This window comes from Trichosurus vulpecula, chromosome 1, assembly GCF_011100635.1.
Source record: "Trichosurus vulpecula isolate mTriVul1 chromosome 1, mTriVul1.pri, whole genome shotgun sequence".
NCBI lineage: Eukaryota > Metazoa > Chordata > Mammalia > Diprotodontia > Phalangeridae > Trichosurus > Trichosurus vulpecula.
Window position 1 is genome coordinate 297,396,162 of NC_050573.1, and position 21,182 is coordinate 297,417,343.

The 21,182-nt window shown below is 38.7% G+C and overlaps 1 protein-coding gene across 1 annotated transcript in view; it reads right to left on the bottom strand.

Moving 5' to 3' along the window:
* Nucleotides 1-20,051, bottom strand: part of IL7 (interleukin 7) — a 54,200-nt gene extending 34,149 nt beyond the window's left edge. Inside the window, exons 1-2 of the mRNA XM_036736710.1 lie at nt 19,810-20,051; nt 1,613-1,752 (exon numbers count right to left, since the gene is read on the bottom strand). Of these exons, the coding sequence (XP_036592605.1) occupies nt 1,613-1,752; nt 19,810-19,876 (207 nt within the window). The 5' untranslated portion in view covers nt 19,877-20,051. The remainder of the gene's footprint in view (nt 1-1,612; nt 1,753-19,809) is intronic.
* Nucleotides 20,052-21,182: the final 1,131 nt, after the last annotated feature.

Below are 21,182 nucleotides of genomic sequence, written 5' to 3' on the forward strand. Positions count from 1 at the left end.
AGGCTATTACAATAGTACATGTGAGAGGTGATGAGAACCTAAATTAGGTGGCTTTTGTGTGACTTGTAAAGGAGGATATATATGAGAGACACTGTGGAGAGAGAAATGATGAGATTTAGCAACTGATTGGGTAGGTGGGATGAGTGAGAATGAAGAGCTGAGAATGACACTGAAGTTACAGATCTAAATGACTGGCAGGATGGTGATGCTCCTGTGAGTAATGGAGAAATTCAGAAGTGGTTGGTTTTGGAGAAAAGCTTAGTTCTATTTTTGATGTGTTCTGAGATGCTTACAGAGTATTCAGTTTGAAATATCCAACAGGCAGAGGGAGATGTGTAATTATAACTCAGGAGATAGACTAAAGTTGGATATATGGACTCAGGAGCCTTTGGAACAGAGATGGTGAGATTACTTAGTGAGAGAGTATGGAGAAAAAAGAGGAGATGGAATAGGACTGAGCCTTGGGATATAACCACAGTTAGCGAGACACGGCTGTTGAAGGGATAAAGGAAAATGAAGAATGATCAGAAAAAAGAGGAAAAACCAGAAAAGAGTAATGCCATGAAAACCCTGAGAGGAAAGACTGCCCTGAAGAAAAGGCAGTCAACAGAGAGGTCAAGGACGATAAGTATTGAGGATTTAAGATGGCATGGATGACTAATGAAATCTATATGATTGAAAAAAGAGAGAGTACCCAAAACAATGAGAGCATGGCTCCACTGAGATTTTGAAGAATAAAGTCCATCCAGGATGTCTGGGTGGACGAAAGACCCACTGTCACTGGGGCAACCCACCCACCCCCAGCCTTTGTTTTCCTCCTTTGACTCTTCTTCTGGATGGATCCACCTCAAAACCATTCAAGCTGCTTTACTGCTCACATGGCCTGGATGAGATGGAAGTTACAAACTCTATTCCTTCTAAGGAGATGAAGGACCACTGAGTCTTACCTATGCCTTGCCACTGTTTCCTAATGTCGTCTAGACTTTATCATATGCCCTGATGTATGCTACTGATATAATTTGAACCTTGACATCAGCCACCACTTCTGCATTTAGGATTTATGAGCCTTTCCATCTGCTCTCGTGAATTTTCTTTTCTGTCCCTAATTAGGATGTGAGCTCCTTGAGAGCAGAAACTGTCCCACTTCTTAAATTTGTATTTCCAGTGTTTAGCAGACAGCAATGCATTTTAATTCATCCATCTATCCATTCATTCATTTATTCATTTATGATACTGTGATATGTTATTCAAGCAACATTAAAAATATAAAGCAGCATAGGATTCATTGGTTAAATGAAGCTAACATTTATCTGCCTCAAAAGAATTTACTCACTGTTACCAACTTAAAAGGCAGTGTTGTGTGGTTTATAGAGTTGGCCTTAAAAGCCTAGGTCTTCTATATCTAAATCGCTTTTCACAACAAACGAATGGGACAACTAACAAATAACAAGTATTGATTCACATACTGCTAACAACAGCAATTCTAATCTGTGTCTTACAGTTATTTCACTTTCTTGCAAAGAAATATACACCACCACATTTTAAATATCTAAGGACCAATTTTAAAATTATTAACAAATAAAAATATTAAAAAGACAAAACAACTACATACCAAATGTTGAATGTTGACATGTAAGACATTCATATATGCTTCTATTGTATTATTTTTATCTTCAATCTCACAATCGGAAGAAGTTGCTGGCAACAGGACAAGGATCAGTGAAGGAATTCCAAAGATAGACCTAAAAAAAACTAAATTTAACATCACATAAGAATTTTGTGTCATAAGCCAATTTCCACATTCCATAAAGTGAAATATATGCTATGTAGTTACATAATTCAAGTGGAATTTATCTATTTCTGATAAATAAAAGTCCATCTTTATTGGCAGAGATCATAAAGTTCTCTTTACAAATCAATCCATCATTATGAATAGGGCTGCCATTTTGGAATGTAGCTTTCTTTGACTGCAACTGAGCAGATATGATTTACTCAGATTAGTCTGATTAGGAATGACAGAGGCGAGGCAATCAATGCTTTTCTTAGAATCCAATGCCTATCTGGAACTGAAAGATAAATTCTAGGGATAGGATGTTAGTTTAGTCTTTTTAAATTTTTTGGTTATCTATCTATCTGTATGTACATGCACACATATGCACAAACATGTGCATATTACATATGTATATGCATGTATATGTACATTCAATGTGTATCTCTCTCTCTCTATATATATATATATACACACATATGAGTACACCATACATTGTTATCCCTTCCACGTTGTGACTTTCTCCATCACAGTTTTTTGATATATTGTGGGTTGGCAAAAGAAATTAAATGGGAATTTCTTGAGAGTGTTGTAGGAGCCACAGATGACACACGAAGCCCAGCAGATAGTACAGAAAAAGTTTAGAAACTCAAAACTGCATATAATATATGTACAGTATTGTATAACATCAACACATTTTATCTTTAATACCAAGATAGCTCAGACTTCTTCTCTGGTATGAAGGGAGGACCAAGAAAATTTACGAAGATCTTCCGGTACCACACCCCTAACTTGTGGAAGGGATAAACTGTGTGTGTGTGCCAGGCACTGTGCTAAGTGCTTTACAATCTCATTTGATTCTCACAAGAATCCTAGAAGGTAAATGCTATTATTACCCCCATTTTACAGTTGAGGAAACTGAGGCAAACAGAGGTTAAGCGACTTGCCCAGGGTCACATAGATAATAAATATCTGAGGTTGGATTTGAACTCCATTCTTCCTAACTCTATGCCTGGCTCTCCATACAATGAGGTACCCAAATTATTTGTTAAAAATACAAATTTTTTAAAAATTTCGGTTAGTACTGGGAACAAAAAAATGAACTTAGCTGGTTGTTTTACAACTACTTTCGGGATGATACTGCTTATTGTTTCCTTTCAAAGTGTATGTAGTTTCCTATTAAGATGTGGGAATGCATAACTAACCTTGCGGCCTTCTGGGCTTGTTGAAAGTTTAGTCTCCATCACTCATTCTCATTTTTTGAAAAGGGCAAGACTAAGCTTATATCCTTTCTCATTAGTTTGAGCCCTGTAGAGCAGAACCTTGGAAAAATTATGTTGCTAGATCTTGGGAATATTGACTAATATTTTAAAGAACATCCTTATGAGTCATCTAGTATAGTCTTTACCCCCAGAAAGAATTCAGAAAATGACAATATGGAGGATGTGAAGCTTAGGGAAACATTACCCACAACTGGGAATTAAAACTTGATAATAATGATCAAGATGATAATAATTAGCTGCTAAAATAAAACAGTAAAAATGAACCTAAACATAGATAGCTACTTTGCTGTTAACGGAAATCTGGTTTCACATTCAGAAGAAGATAGTGAAATAAAAAAAAATGCCTACCCCAAAGAGTAATGTCAAATGATCACAAGCCCCAAAAGAAGTACTGGAAGAACTTAAAAAGGAATTCAAAAATCAAATAAAAATGATCGAAGAAAATTATGAAAAAAGTTAACCAACTGGTAAAAGAGATATAAAATAACTCCTTAAAAACTAGAGTTGAAAAAGTACAACTGAATGATGTTATAAGACAACAAAAAATAATAAAACTAGAAAAACTAGAACAGAATCTGAAAGAATCTCATTAGAAATACAACTGATCTGGAGAAAAGATTGAAGAGAGACAATATAAGAATTGTCAGACTACCTGAAAGTTATCATCAAAAAAGGAATTTGGATATAATATTATAGAAATTATTAAGGAAAACTGCCTTGAAGTTTTAAAACAAGAGGGTAAAACAGAAATAGAAAAAAATCTACCATTTACTACCTGAAAGAGATCCCAGGAAGAAAACTTATATAACCAAGTTTCAAAATTATCAAGTCAAAGAGAAATTACTGTAAGCAAAAAGAAAAAAAAACATTTAAATACTGTGGGAAACCAGTCAGGATTTCACAAGTCCTAGCGGATTCTACACTAAAAGACTGTATGTCTTGGAACATTAGATTTCGAAAAGCAAAGGAGCTGGGGTTGCATCCAAGAATAACTTACCCAGCAAAGTTGAGTATAATCCTGAATAGAAAAAAAAAATGGATATTTGATGAAATGAAAGACTTTCAGGTATTTGTAACAAAAAGACCAGAACTCAATGAAAAATTTGATATAAAAGATCCAGAAGAAATATAAGAAAATCGTTAAAGATTAATTATAAGGCACTGATAAAGGTCAAACTGTTTACTTATGATATATGAAAATGTTATCAGTATTCTTAAAACTTATCATTACTAAGGTAGTTTGAAAAAAGGTTGGGGCTGAGTTGTTTATGATGGGGTGATTCTAAAAAAATAAAACTGTCTAGGAAAAGGTAAAAAGGAACAATTATTTTGTAAAACAGGGCATGGAAAGAAGAACTAATACAGAGGAAACAGGTGGGAGTGGAGGTCTGGTAATGTTAGGAACCTTACTCTCATCTGTGTTGAAGAGGAAACAAAGTATACATCTTCAGACGTTTAGAAGTTTGAACATCTAGAGAGCTGAGAAAACTGAGGGACAGGGTTGGGGAGGGACTTTTTAGAAGGGTGTATAGATTAATATTAAAAGGGTGGGGGGGAGAAGGTAAGGAAGGGACTTTTAAAGAGGGGGGTAAAATAAGGAATAAGAGGGTAAGGGAAAAAGAGAAGGTAATAGGGATATGGTAAAAAGAGAAGCTGAGAAGGAAAATAGTGAGTAAAAGTGAGATGGAGGGAAATTCACAAATAGTAATTATAACTTTGAAATGTGAATGGGATGAACTCATCCATAAAATGGAAATGGATAGCAGAATGGATTAAAAATCAGAATCCAACAGTATGTTGTTTATTAGAAACACATTTAAGAATGAGAGATACAGAGTTAAAATGGAGGGTTAGAGTAGAATTTATTATACTTCAGCTGATTAAAAAAGGTAGGGGTAGCAATTAGGATCTCAGACAAAGTTATGGCTAAAATAGAATTAACTAAAAGAGATAAACAGGGTAACTTCATTTTGATAAAAGGTACCATAGACAAGGAAGCAATATCAATACTTAAACTACGTACACCAAATATTATAGCATCTAGATTTGTCAAAGTTAAATAAATTACGGGTGGAGATAGATAGTAGTACTATAAAAGTAGGGGAATTTAATCTTCCCTTTTCAGAAATTAATGAATCTAACTGTATGTGAGGAGGATTTTGTTATCCTTTTAGAGTTTAGTTTCTCAGGATCCATGGCCCTGGCAATGTCTAGTTTTCAGGTGTTAGACAACAACTCCCAAAATAGCTCCAAGGATTCTAGATAGTTATTTCTAGAATCATAGTGACAGGTAGTCCTACTGAGGCTGTGCTGTGAGATATGGGAATGACATAATTGATATTTATTACACTTTCACAGAATGACAATATTGCTAAAGTTAATCTGTGAGCTTAATGTTGGCAAGATGCCGTCTTTGTTTGTTGCCCTATAAAGCAAGTAGGTCACTGGTCAGTGAGCAGGGAAGCCATGGGTAAAGCATAGAGGAATGTAGGTAACTACCTCAACTGGCCCCCTTGAGGCTTGAGGGGATTTAGGGGTGTGCACAAGCGTGCCTGTCTTGACTGACCCCATTGAGATATGGGGGTGGCTGCCCCCCCTTTTCACCATTAGGGAATGCTGTAAGAGTTGAACTTCTCAACAACCCTTGTGCGAAGACTAGACTAGAATAAAGCTGATTATTAACTCCTCTGAAGCTTTCTGCCTATCTGACCAAATCAAGAGTAAACCTGTTAGAGGCTGGAATCTGAAACCTTCAGTGCCTCCCATGTGTTATCTGTGAAACACTAACAAAAAAATAGACAAGAATGAAGTTAAGGAAGTGATAGCATTTTAGATAAACTGGATATGATAGCTATCTGGAAAGAACCAAAGGGAAATAAAAAGGAATGCATCTTTTCTTGGCAGTTCATAGTACCTTTACAAGGACTGACCATATATTAGTACACAAAAAATTTATAGTTAAAAGCAGAAATACCAAAAGTATCCTCTTCAGATCATAATGTAATAAAAATTATATTTAATAATGGACCAAGGAAATATAGATTAAAAAGTAATTGGAGATTAAACAACCTAATCTCAAAGAATGAGTGGGTTAAGGAACAAATCATAGAAACAATAAATAATTTCATTAAAGAGAAGGACAGTAATGAGACAACATATCAAAACCTATGAGAAACAGGAAAGCAGTGATTAGAGGAAAATTTATATCTCAAAATGCTTACATCAATTAAACAGAAAAAGAACAGACTAATGAATTGGCTATGCAATTAAAAAAACTAGAAAAATGACAAATTAAAAATCCCCAATTAAAAAACAAATTGGAAATCCTAAAAATTAAAGATGAGATTAATAAAATTCGTGTAAAAAACCTATTAAATTAATAAATAAAACCAAGAGTTGGTTTTATGAAAAAACAAATAAAATAAACAACTGGTTAATTTGATTTAAAAAAGAGAAAAGATGGAGAAGGGAAGAATTTATGACCAAACAAGAGATAGGGAGCGTTACGAAATGCAGAATGGATAATTTTGATTATATTAAATTGAAAAGTTTTTGTACAAACAAAGCCAATGCAACCAAGATTAGGAGGGAAACAAAAAATTGGAAAAGAATTTTTACAACCAGTGTCTCTGATAAAGGCCTCATTCCTAAAATATACAAGGAACTGAGTCAATTTATAAGAATACAAGTCATTCCCTGATTGATAAATGGTCAAAGGATATGAACAGGCAGTTTTCAGAGGTAGAAATTAAAGCTATCTATAGTCATATGAAAAAAATGCTCTAAATTACTATTGATTAGAGAAATGCAAATCAAAACAACTCTTAGGTACCATATCTCACCTGTCAGATCAGTTAATATGACAAAAAAAGACAAGTATAAATGCTGAAGAAGATGTGGGAAAATTGGAACATTAATACATTGTTGGTAGAGCTGTGAACTGATCAAACCATTCTGGAGAGCAATTTTTATAACCCCAAAGGGCTATAAAAATGTGCATACCCTTTGACCCATCAATACCACTTCTCGGGCTGTATCTCAAATAGATCATACAAATGGGTACAGGACTCATATGTACAAAAATATTTATAGCAGCTCTTTTTGTAGTGGCAAAGAACTGGAAATCAAGGGAATGCCCATCAATTGGGGAATGGTTGAACAAGTTGTGGTATATGAATGTAATGGAATACTATTGTGCTATAAGAAATGAGGAGCAGACAGACTTCATAATAACTTGGAAAGACTTATGTGAACTGATGCTGAGGGGAGCAGAACCAGGAGAACATTGCACATGATTACAGACACACAGTATCCGTAAGGATTAACTTTGATAGACTTGGCTCTTCTTATCAATGCAAGGTTCAAAGACAGCTCCAAAAGACTCAAAATGGAAAAAGCTGTGCATATCCAGAGAAAGAATTATGGAGTCTGAATGCAGATTGAGGCAAACTACTTGTTCTCCTTTTTTCCCCCCTTCTTTTTTTGATTTTGTTTCTTCTTTCTCATGATTCATTCCATTGGTTATAATTCTTCTTTAGAACTTGACTATTGTGAAAATATGTTTGATGTGAAGGTATATATATAGAACCTATATCAGATTACATGCCATCTTGGGTGGGGAGGAGAAGGAAGGGGAGAAAATTTGGAACTGAAAAACTTGTGGAACTGAAGGCTATAAACTAAAAATAAATAAATTTAAAAGGAAAAAGAGAGAGAAGAAAACCAAATTCCTGGTATCAAACATGAAAAGGGTAAATGTATACTACTAATGAAGATGAAATTAAAGCAATTATAAAAAGTTATTTTGCCCGAATATAAGCCAATAAATATAACAATTTAAGTGAAATGGAAGAATATTTACAAAATAGAAATTGCTCATATTAGAAGAGGAGAGGAAATAGAGTATCTTAAGAGCCCTAGTTCAGAAAAAGAAATTGAACAAGCCACAAATGAGCTTCTGAAGAGAAAAGCACCAGGATCAGATAGATTTACAAGTGAATTCTATCAACATCTAAAGATCAACTAATTCCAAGATTAAATAAATTATTTGGAATTATAGGTAAAGAAGGGATCATACCAAATTCCTTTTATGAAACAAATATGATACTGATTCCTAAACCAGGAAGAGTAAAATAAAAAAAAATTATAGACCAATTTCATTAATGAACATGGCTGCAATAATCCTAAATAAAATGCTAGCTAAAAGTTTGCAGCAATATATTACAAAGATGATACATAATCTATTTGTATATAATCTAACATCTTCATTTTACAGATGAGGCAACCTGACTCCCAGATGGGTAAAGTGATTTGTCCAAAAAGTGGCAGAGGTATTATTTGAATCCAGGTCATCTGATTCCAAATCCAGTAACCTTTTCCTTGTACTATTCTGCCATCTGTGTGGAGCCAGGCAAGTTCCCCCAACCTCTCTATTCCCCAGGTTCCTCACTTATAAAATAGAGATAATAATAATTACATTATGGATCTCTCAGAATTGCTAGAAAAAACCACTCTGTAAACTTTGTGTGTTATTGGCACTGTTAATACTCATCCCCTCAGCTCTCTCTGTGTTTGGCAACTTTTATTTCCTCTCCAACTTACCACACCATCTGAAGGAGGTTGTACCTCCACCACAAAGGTAAAAAGTAGAAAGAAATACTATCATCTGAAATGCTATATTCAGCGTGCCTAGCATAGGGTATGATGCTGTTGGAGAGTGGAAAAGAGGAGGAAGAGGAAAAGGATAAACAAGAAGAGAAGGGAGATTTTGCAGCCCTTCCAAATCAAATCAATGAACATCTATCAAGCATGGAATCCTACCCATGACACTATATAAATTATTCTTTTCTGACCTGTAGTACGTTGACATTTATGTAACCCCAGGGAATTAATTATTAACTATTAAAAGTATTGGGACAGTTTCTCAAACACACGACATTGTAACATATTTTCCTTGTGTTCACTTCTAGAACATTATTAGAAGTGCTCCCTGGATAATTTAGTGTCATGCTACTACAAATTAGGTATTTCTATTTTTTTTAGCTTAAGGGCAATTAAGCAAGATGGATGAGTTGGGGACATGGGAGTTTAATCTTTCAACTTCACACCTTGATCTTTATGCAATCATTTACTTAAGACCTGCCGTATTAGTGGTTAACAAACTGATCCCATCTACAAGATGCAATTCTTTGAAAGGTAACTGGACTTCAGAGGTTAAATAACTTGTTTTGTTTTTATAGGAGTACCACACCCATGTCTGATCACATTATTCTACTTTTCAAAAGCTTTTAGTGATAATGATACTGATTTTAATATGATTCCAGTAAGTAAGGTCTAAATTCCTTAGTGCCAGTCAAGACCTTCCAAAGTTTGGCTCTAACATATATTTTAGGCTTACATCATAATATTTCTCCTCAAGTGCCCTACAGTCTAGCCAAACTGGACTATTTATGTCTCTTCATATCTTATCAGCCTTATTAGGGTCCTTGAAGGCAGAAACCATGTCTTACTTATATTTTCTCACATTGCTTAATGCAAAGCACTGGAAAAAGCTTAATTTTGCTATGTGAATGAATGAATGGGCAGAGCCCCACTTGTGAGGGCCACTGTGCCTTAATAGTTTAGGACCATAAAACTGTAGATGTAAAGCAAGAAAGGACCTAGGTTTATATTTACAGATGTAGATCTGGAAGAGTCTTCTTTATTTTACAGAAATTAAGTGACTTGTCTAGGGTCATATAGTATGTTTCTTGCAGGGGGGGTTGGATCTATGCCTTTCTGCTCACCCCAGATCCCATTCTCACTCCATTATACAATGCTGCCTCTGATCTTAGACTTAGAGTCAGAAGGTAACTTAGAGGGGATCTAGTCCAACTCTTCATTTTACAGACTGAGAAAGTGAGGTTTAGAGGGGTTAAGTTCAGATAAAGGTATCTGTCAGACAGCAGAGCCAGAATTTGAAATCAGGTCCTCTTGACTCCAAAACCATTGTTCTTTCCATGGTAAGACTCTACCTGATCAAACTGATAAACAAACCCTTTGCACCTTTGTTCCAACCTTAGAGGTGACACTAGACAATAAAGATCGATAATACGAAAGACTTTAAATGTTGTCTAGTCTTATCCCTTCATTTTACAGATGAAGAAACTGAGGCCCTGAGAGGTTAAGTGATTTGTCCAAGGTCACAGATTTGACCTTGGTCCTCTGACACCAAATTTGGCACTCATTCCATGACACCATTCAGCTTCTTATACAGACTGCTACTGCATATTTAGCTGTCAACAAAATTGAAAGGAACTCCTACAATGTGGTTGGGCAGATGTTCTAGAACCTTGACTCTAACACCCTGACTCTTAGCAAAATATGGCAGGGTTATTTCTCTAGGATGGGCAAATTCCCATAATGGAGAACATTTGGCAGACTTTCCAGGCTTGTAACAGTTCCTGCTTTCTGCTGCTTGACATCCTGGCTCCTTCTCTCCCACCTCTCCCCCTCACACCTCCTTTCCCGCATCCCTTTCTCCTTAATAGAGCGTAACATTAAGGTCACTACACAATAGTTGTTCTTTAGTCATTTTTCAGTCCTTACTCTTTGTGACCCTTTTGGGGTTTTCTTGACAAAAATACTGAAGTGGTTTGCTATTTCCTTCTCCAGCTCATTTGACAGATGAGGAAACTGAGGAAAACAGGGTTAAGTGATTTGCCCAGGGTCGCACATCTAGGAAGTGTCTGAGGCTGCATCTGAACTCATGAGGATGAGTCTTCCTGACTTAAGTCCCATTACTCTACCCACTAAACCACCTAGCTGTCCTAAGGTTAAAACACACCACTTCAGACAGTAAAACCCAACTGAGAATTCTCAGCTATTCCCTAAGAGGTGTATTAAAACACATAAGCAGACAAGGGAGATTACTGTACATCTTTTCTAGTAGTCAGAAGTAGTTTTTGGTGATAAACTAAATAGATAAAAATGGTTTCTGGTCATTCTTCTGATCTTGAAGGATGGAGAAGAATTGACTGTAGACTTCCTCTACTCTCTAAGATCACCCATCACTAAGACAGTGTACATTCAGATGGAAGATTTCCTTACAGCTCCTGAAAATGAAAGTGGGATTCCTAACTGACATTCCACCAGGATGCTACAGGGAGTTTTTGTCATCTTCTATAAAGGAGAAATTTCACTTAAAAATCATAAATAAGTTGTTCATCACTGTCTGTCTGCTGTCACTGGCTTCCTTATGAATGAATCAACATTAAAAGTGCCCTCTCCCTTTCAAATTATCTTGTATTTCCATGTCTTTGTAAATGTTACACGCCTCAAATAAAATGTGTGCTCCTTGAGGATATAGGCTATTTTTCATTTTTGTCTTTGCACAGACAGCCCCTAGCACAGTGCTTACACATAGTAGGCACTTAATATATGATTGTTGAATTAAATAGAATTGATTGAATTAGCTCCTTTCATGGCCCTCTCCCACACAGATGATGAAACTTTCAAAAACTTTTTGTGACTATAATTCTGAAAATATGAATGCTAAATTAAGCATCAACTTAGCATTTTTTTCAATTAATCACTGTGTTTGGTGACACTCCTGGGCTCACTACCATGAAGACAGTAGCTCATAGTCCTTACAATTTGTAATTTGCAAAGTACAGCCCGCAGACCAAATCTATCCAGCCACTATGGCCAGTGAGCTAAGAATGATTTTTACATTTTTTAGAAATAAAGTTTTATTGTACTTAAAAGTACAAAAAGCATTCTCAGCTAGTGGGCTATACAGAAACTGATGAAGGACCCTTTGGATCTCAGGCCTTCGTTTACCAACTCCTGCCATAAAAACCTGTTCATTTTATGATTAGTAACAGCCATGACCAATTATGCACAGTCACATAGCATGTATGACACTCTATAGACGTGTGGAAATAAAAACACTAAACTGGGAGTTAGGAAACAGAGGTTCTAGTCCTAACTCTGACATTAGTTACTTATGTAAACTTGAGCAAATAATTTCCCCTCTTGAAGCCTCAGTTTCCTCATCTGCAAAATGCAGGAAACATAGATTTATAGTAGGAAGGACCCTTTGAGGACATTTAATCCAACTTTGTTATTTTAAAAATAAGGAAACTGATACCAGGACAGGTTAAATGATTTGTCTAAGGCAGAGGTTCCCAAACTTATTTGGCCTACTGCCATTATCTATTTCATGATCCATTTGGCCTATTGCCCTCTTTTCAAAAAAAAATTACTCAGCGCTGCCCTGTAAATCTATTTTCTTTAACCCCTTAAAAATTTTTTAAAAATTGCATCATTTCAAAAAATATAAAATATATTTTTAAAAAATGATACATCTTAAATTTAATAATGTATTATAAATTTGTGGGTCTTTTCCTGCATTGAAATGTTGATGACTGCAATATTGTATCCTATAACCATATACTATTGCATTGTAAACAAGTCATTACACGCATATATTTCTGCCAATGCACGCTGGACTTTCTGATAATGTGCTCTTCCTCTACTGTCAACACTTGCTTGTGAAGACCTGTTGGTGGACTTGACCACTGATCAGTTAATAATTTGCATTTTATGTGTTTATTTGGAAAATAATGTAATCACTACAACTCTGAACTACATTACACAACAGATGAAACATGTACGAATGGTTTTTCAAAATTTTCTTCTTTTTCTCTTCTTTCCTTTTTTTTCCTTTTTTTTTTTAAATGCAATTTATTTATTTAACATATTTGGTTTTCAGCATTGATTTTCACAACAGTTTGAATTACAAATTTTCTCCCCATTTCTGCCCTCCCCCACCCCCACTCCAAGATGGCTTATATTCTGGTTGCCCTGTTCCCCAGTCAGCCCTCCCCTCTATCACCCCCCTCCCCTCTCATCCCATTTTCCCTTCCTTTCTTGTAGGGCAAGATAAATTTCTACGCCCCATTGCCTGTGTATCTTATTTTTTAGTTGCATACAAAAACTTTTTTTTGTTTTTGAACATCTGATTTTAAAACTTTGAGTTCCAAATTCCCTTCCCTCTTCCCTTCCCACCCACCCTCCCTAGGAAGTTGAGCAATTCAACCTAGGCCACACATGTATTATTATGTATAACCCTTCCACAATACTCATGTTGTGAAAGGCTAACTACATTTTGCTCCTTCCCAACCCATCCCGCTTTATTGAATTTTCTCCCTTGACCCTGTCCCCTTTCCAAAGTGTTTGTTTTGATTACCTCCACCCCCATCTGCCCTCCACTCCATCATCCCCCCGCCTTTTATTTTTTTTTTTATCTTCCTCCCTCTTCTTTCCTGTGGGGTAAGATACCCAACTGAGTATGTATGGTATTCCCCCTCAGGCCAAATCTGATGACAGCAAGGTTCACTCATTCCCCCCTCACCTGCCCTCTCCCCTCCTCCCATAGAACTGCTTCCTCTTGCCATCTTTATGCGAGATAATCCACCCCATTCTATCTCTCCCTATCTCCCTCTCTCAGTATGTTACCTTCTCATCCCTTAATTTCATTTTATTTCTTTTAGCTATCTTCCCTTCAACCTCAACTCACCCTGTGTCTGCTCTCTCTCTTTTACATATATATATGCACATACATACACATACATACATATACACATAGATACATACATACATACACATTCACTTATATATATACATAAACATATATATACATAAACATATACATATATATATATATATATACATATATATATATATATATATGCATATTCCCTTCAACTACCCTAATACTGAGGTCTCATGAATCATACTCATCATCTTTCCATGTAGGAATGTAAACAAAACAGTTCAGCTTTAGTAAGTCCCTTGCAATTTCCGTTTCTTGATTACCTTTTCATGCTTCTCTTGATTCTTGTGTTTGAAAGTCAAATTTTCTATTCAGTTCTGGTCTTTTCACTGAGAAAGCTTGAAAGTCCTCTATTTTATTGAAAGTCCATATTTTGCCTTGGAACATGATACTCAGTTTTGCTGGGTAGGTGATTCTAGGTTTTAATCCTAGCTCCATTGACCTCCGGAATATCACATTCCAAGCCCTTCGATCTCTTAATGTAGAAGCTGCCAGATCATGGGTTATTCTGATTGGGTTTCCACAATACTCAAATTGCTTCTTTCTGGCTGCTTGCAGTATTTTCTCCTTGATCTGGGAGTTCTGGAATTTGGCAACAATATTCCTAGGAGATTTCTTTTTGGGATCTATTTGAGGAGGTGATCGATGGATTCTTTCAATTTCTATTTTGCCCCGTGGCTCTAGAATATCAGGGCAGTTCTCCTTGATAATTTCCTGAAAGATGGTATCTAGGCTCTTTTTTTGATCATGGCTTTCAGGTAGTCCAATTATTTTTAAATTATCTCTCCTGGATCTATTTTCCAGGTCAGTGGTTTTTCCAAGGAGATATTTCACATTGTCTTCCATTTTTTCATTCCTCTGGTTCTGTTTTATAATATCCTGATTTCTCATACAGTCACTAGCTTCCACTTGCTCCAATCTAATTTTTAAAGTAGTATTTTCTTCAGTGGTCTTTTGGACCTCCTTTTCCATTTGGCTAATTCTGCCTTTCAAGGCATTCTTCTCCTCATTGGCTTTTTGGAGCTCTTTTGCCATTTGAGTTAGTCTATTTTTTAAGGTGTTGTTTTCTTCAGTGTATTTTTCAGTATTTTTTTGGGTCTCCTTTAGTAAGTCATTGACTTGTTTTTCATGGTTTTCTCGCATCCTTCTTATTTCTCTTCCCAATTTTTCCTCTACTTCTCTAACTTGCTTTTCCAAATCCTTCTTGAGTTCTTCTATGGCCTGGGGCCAGTTCATGTTTTTCTTGGAGGCTTTGGTTGTAGGCTCTATGACTTTGTTGTCTTCTTTAGGCTGTATGTTTTGGTCTTCTTTGTCACCAAAGAAAGAATCCAAAGTCTGAGACTGAATCTGGGCGCGTTTTCGCTGCCTGGCCATATTCCCAACCAACTAACTTGACTCTTGAGTTTTTCAGTGGGGTATGACTGCTTGTAGATTACAGAGTTCTATGTTCTACATTTGGGGGGGAGGTGCCAGCTCTGTCAGAGCCGCACTCCTCCTTCCCCAAGGACCCCCAGTCCAGGCTGGGCTCAGATCTTCGGCAGGCTGTGCACCCCTGCTGTGATCCGCCACATAATTCCCCCCACCAGGTGGGCCTGGAGCCGGAAGTAACAACAGCTGTAGCTGCCCCACCTCCGCTGCCCCCGGGGCTGGAAGCCGAACCGCGAACTCCTTCCACTCCCGCAGCTTTTCCCACTAACCTTCTCCGTAGTCTTTGGTGTTTGTGGGTCGAGGGGTCTGGTAACTGCCACAGCTCACATATTCAGGGCGCTAGGGCCCCCTCCGCCCGGCTTCTGGTCTGGATGGTCCATGCCGCTCAGGCTGGGCTCTGCTCCACTCCGTTCCCAGCTCCCAGCTCCCAGCTCCCAGCTCCGTGTGGAATAGAGCTCACCCAGAGACCATCTGGGCTGTCCTGGGCTGGAGCCCTGCTTCCCTCTGCTGTTCTGTGGGTTCTGCCCTTCTCTTCTTTCCTTAATGCTTCCACCATCCCCTTACTTTATTCAATGCCCTGCAATTGTATCCAAGGCTACTATTCCCCTGGATTGTTCCAGCTCCTGCCAGGGGGTGGTATTACTCACTTTGGGAAACCATGGAAGGTAACCCAAGTAGCAAGTGAGAAAGACAGGATTTGAACCACAGTTCTCTGCCTCTAGACCACTGTTCCATGATGCCTCCCAGGGCGTGGACAAGACGATGCCTAACGTCTATTCCAGTCCTAACATTCTATGGTATAATGATAGTTTCTGCATGGAGGGAGAGCTACTTTTTCACATAAGAAGAATTCTTTCTTTCATTTTTCTGATGCTCACTGGTCCCAAATGTGCTCCATCAATAATCAAGCAACATTATTGACAAAGCCTATTAGCACTGTGCTAAGAGAAGTTTTTGAATTAAGAGCTCTAAAAAGCTGGGTCCTATCCTCAAGGAGAAAACTAGGTTTTTGGGGGGGCAAAAAGCAAAAACGCATGGAAAAAAGAAAGGGAAAAAAGACCTTATAGGAAGGAGTGTCTAACTGTATGGTATACATGGTAAATGCTCTAGCAGGCTACGTAAATACTTGGAATTCCTAAAGCAAGGCTTTTTAAGCTGAGATCCATGGATTCCCAGTGGGTCCATGTATAGATTTCAGGGGTCTGTGAATCTGGATAAAAAAAATTACATCTTTATTTTTACTAACTTCTCTGATGTGTCAATCATTGTAAGACTCAGAGCTAAATGGGATCATTGGATTACTGATTTAGCTTTGGAAGGGTCTTCAAAGCTGTTGAGTCCAGCCTTCTCATTGTACACAGATAAAGCAACTGTGGCACAGAGGAGCTAAATGGTTTGGCCAGGGTCACAGAGCTCCTAAGTGTATTGTGTGAGATGTGGTGCCCTTCAGATGCTCTAACACTAGCCACAGCTGCCCCACAGTGCTGATGATGTTTCCCATCTGCTAGCCTTCCCCTTTAACTACTCATTTTCATTGTACTAGAACTCTTTCTTTTTTTCAAAACATATTATGAAACATGTTCTCTACATTTACTCTATCCCTCTGCAAGGAGAACATTTTTTGTTTTTACTAGTCCAAGGGGCATAACATGCCCAGAACAGAAGACTCTCCAGATTTGTGGTTTTGTAATTTCCAATTCTAAAAACAGCTACTCTGTTGACTAGTCCATGGAACCAATGTGCTAGAAGTTCATGGTGCAGCTCACCAGGGCTAATTTCTATTGTTAACATCTTTCAAAGTGGTTTCCTCAATTAAAAGCCTTTTATTCACTCCCCATAAGCCCAATGCAGTGTTTACATACAACATTGGCATCTTTTAAACACATTGCTCATAACTGAGGCCATTCCTCTTTTTTTCATCTCTATTTGCATTCTTACTATGTCACTGTGAATATATAGCCATAATTAGATCAAACAATTGTTTTCTTTCCAAATTTTACTTTCTGTGTTTGGCATTAGGATCCAGAAGATTCATTTACTGTAATCACATACAACAAAGGAATAAGAAGCTTGGGGCTCTGGGTGTGAAGTCACAGCAACAAAACATCAGAGGCCATCTAGTCCAATGCCATCATTTTACTGGCGAGAAAACTGATGCCTTGGCAGGTGAAATGACTTCCCCAATAGGCTGTGTCAGAGGTGATATTTGAACCTGAGGATTCTCACTTCAGCATCAGCACTCTTTATTAAAATTCCTACAAAAATGATTCAGCATAGAGACATCTCTTCAAAGGCAAAGTTCATTACAGGAGATTAAGCCATAGACATTTAGACAATGATATGCACTAGTAAGTGCCTAGCTAAGTCCTACCTGCTCCTTGTGTGACTAAGTTATATAGATCAAGTGATTCTAAGTTTGGCTCCATACTCTCCCTAGCCTCCTTTTCATTTTGTTTGTTGTATTATTCATCCTTGACATTAATTCAGTTAATTAAATGGTAAAATAAAAGAAAACAATTGAAGGATTTGCAGGGGGGAAGGGTGTGTTGGTAAATCATTCAAGTTGGGACTTGCTTAAAGAAAAAAGAAAGTGTACTTTTAAGTACTTCTAACTGCATGTTGCTCTTATCCATCGACTATATTAAAAACTTGATTACATCAAGTTTTCCATCTTCAACAAAACAAGAAAAAGGAGAAAGAGGAAAGAACAAGATTCTCAAAACTCCACAAATTATCTTGATTCCAAATGGTATCTATCTGCCCCACTGTTATGGAAGTATGTCCTAGATTAGCTGCACACTTCTTATTACATTTGCTTTCAGAAAACAAGAACTTATAAATATTTTTCAAATAATGTTATTTGGTACTTTGACAAAAGTCTGCAATATGTGAGCATGGGTACAATGATGGAGATCTCTTCCAACCGTACATTTCTAAGATTCCATGAAATAGTCTTTTTCATCTTCCTGCCCCAAATAAAAATGTCCAAGTTACTGTGGGAGATAGTGTTTTGAGTGGTGTTATGAACAGCTCTATCCTGTCATCCTTTCCAGTTCCCTGTATCCCTTCCAGTTTCAGTGTCCCTGTCATCCTTTCCAGTTCCTTCCCTATCTTTTTTTTTGGCGGGGTAACACACTCCCATATTCTCAAGTTATTCCCTCCTCCTGCTTTTCCCTCTTCTACCTCCTAAGTCAAAAAAGAAAACAAGAAATTTTAAGTTGCAAACTATCCTAAATGATAACGGCAGGAAAAATAGTATTGAAACTCATTCATTTCTATCATTATCCTCCTTATTGGGCATAGGATACTAACCTTTCTTAACAATTGAAAAAAATCCATATATAGTACTCGACTAAGTCCAGATTTGTCTCGTATGTCAACATATTCACAATGACAGCATGTATTTTAACCTCTTCTCCTTCTGTCTATTTTATAACAGAGTCAAAGTCACAAATGGATTTCGGGGCCGGTCAGCAAAATTCTCATTGGAGATTTGGAGAAAAGGCTGAGACTTGAGATTATGATGAATTTCTAATCTCAGTAGGAAAAAAAAAACCGCTAGGATTCATATTTCAGATTAACTTCCATCACACACACACACACACACTCTCTCTTCTTTTTTTTTTTTTTATGGCTACCCAAGAGCCTCCTCCTCCCCCAAAACATAGACCTACCTTTTCTCACTGGATGGTTTTGATGCTGTCCTTTCAATCCACACAGTTTGTTAGATCAGATGGGGTGCAATTCTGACCTAAAGAACTAGCCAGGAAATGAGAATGATCCATGCCTGCATTGTTTCCTTCATCCTCTCCTTTGAAGGCGATGGGACTTAAACTATTCCACTCCCTGTCTGCAGCGCTATATCACCTTTCTTTCTCGCCTGCCCTTTCTCCTTTGGGTGCCATAAAGCTGCTGGCCCTTTGTACTGTCCGTAACAGCTGTCAACAGAAACAAGCCAGCCTGGACTCTTTCCTTGCCAGTTTTATCCAGCCTCCTCTTAACTCTTCAATCCATTCTAGCTTTCAGTGGGAGGAGGGGGTGTAAAATTCCGAATTTCATTCATGCCTCTAACTCTGTCTCCGATAAGGAAAACCAGTACGCTGCATGATTCTGCCCCCACTGCAAACCTCGTGGCTGGGTTCCGGGCAGCACGAGCCAAGTACAGCCCTAATCACGAAAATCGCAATTCTATTAGGGGAAAAACCCGGGATTTTCCAGTGACCTGCCAGAGTGGGGTTTAAAAGGGCGCCTAGGGGAAGCGGTGCTTTCATTTCGGCGGAGGAGCAGTCGGAGAGCTGCGTCGGGTGCCAGTAAGAAAGTAAGAAGGGACGGGCGCAAGGGGGCAGGACGCTGGTCTGGTTCGGCGTTGGGTGTCTGGTGTTGGGACTGGGGATTGGGTTAGGAGAGGGCGAGGGGCTGCAGGCTGACCCCGCCGTAGGAGCGGGGGCGCCCGTGAGCTTTCTCTGGGCAGGAGGAGCAGGCTGCCGGAGGGCGCTGCTCCCAGCTGCCCTTTGCTGCCTGCCAGGGGAGGCGCGGCCCCAGGTGCCAGAGGTTGCACCTCGCGCGCACGACCGCCCGCCGGGAACGCCGGCTGGGAGGGAGAGAGCCTGGGCTCTTGGAGAGTGCAAAGTGCAAGGTGAGGCTGCAACAGAAAATCGGTGGTTCGGGGTGGGGACTGCACGAAGCCGCCCGGAGCCCCGAGGTGCCCGGGACGCAGTACCTGTCACGCTTACCATGGAACATGGTCTGCGTGCGCTGCAGGAGCCAGCTGCGGTCATGTTGGTGGCAGCAGAGTCTCATGGCCCATGGTGGCTGCCTGCCTCCGCCTCCTCCTCCGCCGAGGTTCACGAGAGTGTGCACTGGGCCACACGGGCTCTACAGCTGGCTCGTCTCACCCACGCCGCGCCCGTCGTTTCATCCATCCCGGGGGGCGGTGCACGCCACCAGCGGGCTCTGGGCTTCGCTTGCTTTTTCCGTGACTTCCGTGTGCCTGGTCAGCGGTCTACTTTCAGTTTCTACTTTGGGGCTTGTTCTGAGGGAGCAAACTTCGGGTTCATCCCTGGAACGCCTTCCTCCCACCCGCTCCCTTCTCTCTTACACTCTTCCCCTCTCTCGTTTCTTCACCGGCGTGGCCGGAGCACTTCTGGCGACTTTCCAAGCGACTAACCCCAAGAGAAATTGTTGGCACAGGAAAGTGATGGCCCCGTTAGTAATCAGAGCGATCCGGGTCAATCTTTCCAGATGACCTCTCTCACATTAAATACTAGGAGGTTATGGACTTAGGGTATCTGTTTTTCCTGTAACCAAGGAAACTGTTTGTACAGCATGCAGGGGTGGGATCCCAAGATCAACTTTACCAGTCTGCTGCTGATGCTTTGGGAATTCCCAAGCTGTACAGTAAAAAGGGAAGGTTGAGTAGGATTGCGTGACTGATGTTGGTTACACTCTTTTCTCCACCCTTAAACTATATCACTTTACACGCTGAGTTCTGTACGTGTATCCACTAATAGCTCCAGTGCCTGAGAGGGACTTATGTCTCATCCCGAACATATGGGTGTCTTTGGTTCAAGAATCTTAGTCCAAAATAAAGTGAACAGACAACTCTCTCAAAGACAAATTTTTCTGAATTAACTTTAATTGAATCACTGAGATGTTTGTTAATTTTTTTTTTGAGTTTTGAAGCTGCTTCTGAGTAGGGATTGTTTTATCTTTTACATATCCAGTGCTTAGGACTATCCTAGGCTCATTGGTAGGCACTTAATAGATGCCCGTTGATTGATGTGGGCAGAAGGTCAGATATCTAAATACTTAGTAACCGAGTGCCATTGTAGTGGAGAGAACACTGGATATGGAGTTGGGCTATATGTATTATAATTCTAGCCACTTATTAGTTGTGGGATTCAGGAAAAAGCAACTGGCTTTTTCCTGTCTCAATTTCCTCACCTAGCAATTGAATTCAATTTATTTAGATGAACTCAAGAGGCAAATTTGACTTCATAATTATTTCTGCAACTTGGTGTCTTTGAAGGTATGTGCCTTATTCAAAGAAACAGGATAGGTAAAACGTAGGAGGAGGGGAGAATGGTACTGTATATTAGGGCATTTT